General features: G+C 45.3%; 1 protein-coding gene across 1 annotated transcript; it reads left to right on the top strand.

Annotated features, from left to right (window-relative positions):
• The first annotated feature begins 1,076 nt into the window (after positions 1–1,076).
• On the top strand, positions 1,077–4,552 carry LOC123125239 (MYB-like transcription factor ODO1). The gene is made up of 2 exons (XM_044545763.1): positions 1,077–1,542; positions 3,744–4,552. Exons 1-2 carry the CDS (start codon positions 1,277–1,279, stop codon positions 4,339–4,341), a joined length of 864 nt encoding a protein of 287 aa, XP_044401698.1. The 5' UTR covers positions 1,077–1,276; the 3' UTR covers positions 4,342–4,552.
• The last annotated feature ends 251 nt before the right edge of the window (positions 4,553–4,803 follow it).

Raw genomic sequence — 4,803 nt, 5'->3', positions numbered from 1 at the left:
GGCTTTAGGGCCTCCTTGCGGGCGGGATGACTCGGTTTTTAGGTATTTTTTAGTTTTGGTAAGGTTTGTGTCCTGCTCAGGAGGACGAGATGGTGGCGGCTTCCTGGAGATGGAATGAGGTTCTCCCTGTGTAGCCCCCGTCCCGGTACTGGTGCTTTAAACGTCGTTGGAAGGTGTGTGGAGGTTTGCCTTCGACGGATCTCGTGGGATTCGGCCGGTGTTTGTCTTTGGTGGATCCACTTGGATCCGGTCTTTTTGTTCATATCTTCGTGTGTCTACTGGTTGGATCTTTTCGATCTACGCTCCTCTTCATCGGCGGCGGTTGTTGTTCAGGAGCACTGGTCCTCTGGGGCCTTAGCACGCCAACTTCCCGAGTCTCTACTACAACAAGGTTTGCCTGGCTCCGGTGATGGAGGGGCGATGACAGCGGCATGCCTGGCTTGCTCCAACGTTTGTAGTCGTCGCTTGGTGGTCTACGGACCTAGATGTAATTTTTACTTTGGTTTTCTTTGTACTACGTACCTTAATAGTTGATGAATATGTCGGAAGTTTTTCCAGCAAAAAAATAATTCGGGGTAAATGCGGCAGCAAAATATAAATGTTGTTTCCTTCTTCCATTGTTTATTTTCTACCTTACGATTGAGAGAGTAGAGTACTGTTAGTAGCGACGGCATATATACCCGAATTGACAAATATTGCAACTTTCAAGTGAGAAGAAACCAATCTACTTTCAAGTGAGTACATGTTGCTGTTCGTATATGGAATGTGTATGTGTCTCCGGTATCGGTATGTATACACGTCGTTTTCGACATGTGACGGGACCAACACCCAAGCCAATCGAGAGTAAAGCAAGAGCCTTTTTTTGACTGTTGGGGAAACAGAAACTGCGAGAGACTTGTAACAGCCTTTGTACAAAGCAGGATTCGAAAGCAGCAAGTCTCAGACGACCAAGTGCTCCTCGTGGGGCTCAGCCTGTCTCCTCCCTCCCTCTCACCATCACCGTAGATTAAAAAGAGATCTAGCTAGCCCATGGACGGAGCTATATATATATATATACACGCTACGGTTGCAGCTCCGACGCACTTGTCACACTGTTCGATCGATGTGCATTGCATGCTTTGCCTTTGCTACCCCGCCTCCCCTGCCCAAGCCATCAGATCACACCGCACCGCCGAGAAAGAGCGAGGTTGGTAGCGCGGTCGCTCGCTCGCGGCCGGCCTTTTAAGAGCCGGGGTCGATCGCCGGCGCCGGCAGCGGCAGCGGGAGATAGGAGACGATGGGGCGGCAGCCGTGCTGCGACAAGCTGGGGGTGAAGCGCGGGCCGTGGACGGCGGAGGAGGACCGGAAGCTGATGGCCTTCATCCTCGGCAACGCCGGGCGCTGCTGCTGGCGCGCCGTGCCCAAGCTCGCCGGCCTGCTGCGCTGCGGCAAGAGCTGCCGCCTCCGCTGGACCAACTACCTCCGCCCCGACCTCAAGCGCGGCCTCCTCACCGACGACGAGGAGCGGCTCGTCGTCGACCTCCACGCCAAGCTCGGCAACAGGTATATAATTTTTCTCATCCCACGTACTTGCATGTACTTCCTGTCAAAATGCATGTACATATATATGGATCGATGATCACGTAGCGATATGGTGGTCTGAAGCTTACCCTCCAGTTAGGGTAAGATCGAACAGGATTAGTCCGCTAGAGTAAGATAGGATATCGATATCCATGCATTCATATGGTGCTTGGTTAATGTCATAGTTTTAAATAGCGCGCTAAGCATCTTAGCGGCGGACCTTTTCCAAATGCTATAGCGTGCTATAGCGGAGCTATAGCGCGCTATTTAAAATGTTTGCTCATTTGTTTGGACCAAAGTCTCTTAGCGTAAGACCTTTTGTAAACGCTATAGCGTGCTATAGCGGAGCTATAGCGGGCTATTTAAAACAGTGGTTAATGTGCACGAAAAGGACCTGACCAATACTATTTGGGATCGAGCTAGCTAGCCAGAGAGTAGCCACTAGCCATGTCGCCATGATGTATATATGTTCTAATGCTAAGTCTTGATCGATCGATCGCTCGCTGTTGAGTCCAAACAACTTCACCTGTCAAGAGCACACACACAAAAATCTTAAATTGCTTGAAAACGAAGTGATCGATCAGCGGTGTGAGCTACAAGGTAGTATGTAACTTTTCGGGTTTTTGACAGGAGCTAGTACGTAGCTGGAGTGCTAGATAGAGATCGATGCATGTGACATCGATCGTGCCTCGGTAGTACTAGGAAGCAGGGAATTATTAGCCACCACTGAAATGATATGGGAGTACTGATTTAAGCAGTAGTCCCCTCTACTGCTTGTGATGAACATGTTATTTCCGTTGAGCAATTAACAGATCCGGGTTGAAAAGAAGGTAGTTGTGAAGATTTATAAATACTCCACATACCACTGGAAATTGTAAAGCCATAGCGAAATATGTCATCGAAGAATAAGAGTGACAATTTGGTGACCTATTGCCTTCGTACGAGGTTTATGACCTACGTGTACCACTGATCTACCGTACACACGAACTGATGTACTCCCTTCGTCCCGAATCACTTGTCGCAGGTATGGATGTATCTAAATGTATTTTAGTTCTAGATACATCCATTTCTGCGACGAGTAATTTGGAACAGAGGGAGAAGATATGACAAAAAAAAGTATGGGCGGAACAAATGAATTGTCCTTAATGCAAAGACATATATAGCTCATGCCATGTTTGTACGAATGGTAACTAACACTCATAAAAACAACTAATTCATGTCCCAAATTTTAAATTAACATTGTTGGTCTCTAGCTCTAGCCTCTAGGAATCTTAAACATGGAATATCGGTATATGCAGAGGCCGGGGAAATCCCCTCTTCTCAAAAGAAAGTGTCAATATATATATTGACTGTCCTTCTCGAGCCTAGTGGCATACAATGATACAAGTGGCATAGCGGCAAAAAAAATTCAGCAATAGCCACTACTTTTTCTTTTTTCTTGTATCCATCACTGTCCAGATGAGTGACCTAGATCGAGCCAGCAGCCACCGGTAGTACCACTAGCTTTGCTCGTGTGGCTGAGGAAACCCTGAGCGTTGGATTCAAAAATGGAAAGCATCGCCCTCAGGGGTCGAGCTGCCTCTCACGCCTGGAACTTTTTTAAAGGCCACTCTCTCACTCTACCAACCACTTTTGTTATTTTGACACTGATAAAAGGCTACTCGGCTTTAAGAAACATATGATGTCGATGGAGTGGATAGTGATATTTGAATCTCGTGGTACTTCCATATCCCCCAAGTTTTCCATGAAAGTGTTGACTAGTTGTGACATGCATATATGTAGCTAGTTAAAAAAACATGCATAGTAAGAATGTAATCAACGTTAGAAAGAAACCATGACTCAGCGACAAGGACGAACGTACTCAGTTGGCTTTCGTTCGTATATAAGCATCACGTTTGCATGAAGTTGTATTGGCCCTGAATTAAAAGGTACTCATTTTTCTCTAATTTGGTTGTGTTTTAGAAGATATGGACCAAGTTTCATACTGAAATGACCTCGCAAAAAAAAGTTTCATACTGAAATGTTAGTGAAAAATATAGGGAATTTTCTTTAATAATCTACCCGCAAAAAAATTCTTTAATAGTCTCCAAAAGTTATGAGAGCTTGAATGTGCACTATTTGAAAGCTTTTGTCTATTTTCCATATGTGTATTTAGTTTTAATTTTGTCTGCGGCTCTATGCAGATGGTCCAAAATTGCTGCGAAGTTACCAGGAAGGACAGATAACGAGATTAAGAATCATTGGAACACACACATAAAGAAGAAGCTCATCAAGATGGGAATTGACCCGATCACACACGAGCCCCTCGAAGTCCGAAAGCAACCACAACAAGCTAGCCTATCCACAACATCTGCACAATCCTCGACCATCACGATTGAATGCAAGTCCAACAATGGGGAAAAAAGCCAGCAGCAGGACACACACATCAATATGGACAAGGACGCGTCATCGGTCGGCAGCGAGTCCAGCCCGCCGGAGTTATCAGGCACAAACACCGACAACACTACAAGTGGTACCAACGGCATGCATGACCAAGATCCACTAGTGAAGTGGCTGCTGGAAGATGAGGATGACCTCCCCGCCATTGGCATCGTCGAAGAGCCGTGGCTTGACTTCGCAGTCGAAAATGATGTTGACAAGTTCAATAGCATTCCTTCTGCCATGTCATGGGACATTGGAGCGACGGATTGGCTGCTCGACTACCAAGATTTTGGGGCAGGGGACTCGAGTTTGCTTGAAGATGCCTCCATGGTCGACAGCTCAAGTGGATCAAATCTCTAGTAGTCTAGTTACATCTAGCTTGCAAACAACTGAAGAAAATGCCAGCTTGTGTTGCATGTCGTACATAGTGTAGATAAGTGCAACAATTAATAAAAGATCGTGCTCGTTTAATTCTTGGATTGATGCATTTTGGTAAGGTGTAGAATCGTGTTATGTGTTCCATATTTGTCCCTCAAAGGTCAAGGGGTGAATCAAATTGTGTTATTAGAAAGCTATGTTTCCTCTCGAGTAGAGAGATTGTAGAATTCATTTATATGTGTTGTTGTACTTGTATCTAGATGCTTCCGATACTAAATATTTGGGTTGGAAATAAATATATCTATATACTTTTCTCACTTTGATATTGTATGTCTTACAAATACATGATCAAAGTGAGCTCAGGTTACAAATTCAGATATGCATGAGAGAACGAGACCTGAACTTTGTTACGGTTCTAAGTTGTAGCAGCACAGATTAAACTGG

Source organism: Triticum aestivum, chromosome 5D (assembly GCF_018294505.1).
Source record: "Triticum aestivum cultivar Chinese Spring chromosome 5D, IWGSC CS RefSeq v2.1, whole genome shotgun sequence".
Taxonomy (NCBI): domain Eukaryota; kingdom Viridiplantae; phylum Streptophyta; class Magnoliopsida; order Poales; family Poaceae; genus Triticum; species Triticum aestivum.
Note: the sequence above shows the minus strand (reverse complement) of the source record. Positions and strands in the feature narration are given on the sequence as shown.

Excerpts from the sequence above, each read along its gene's own strand:
- LOC123125239 (XM_044545763.1), top strand. The coding sequence starts at position 1,277 with ATGGGGCGGCAGCCGTGCTGCGACAAGCTGGGGGTGAAGCGCGGGCCG. Across the intron at positions 1,543-3,743 it reads CACGCCAAGCTCGGCAACAG|ATGGTCCAAAATTGCTGCGA; the intron begins GTATATAATTTT and ends GGCTCTATGCAG.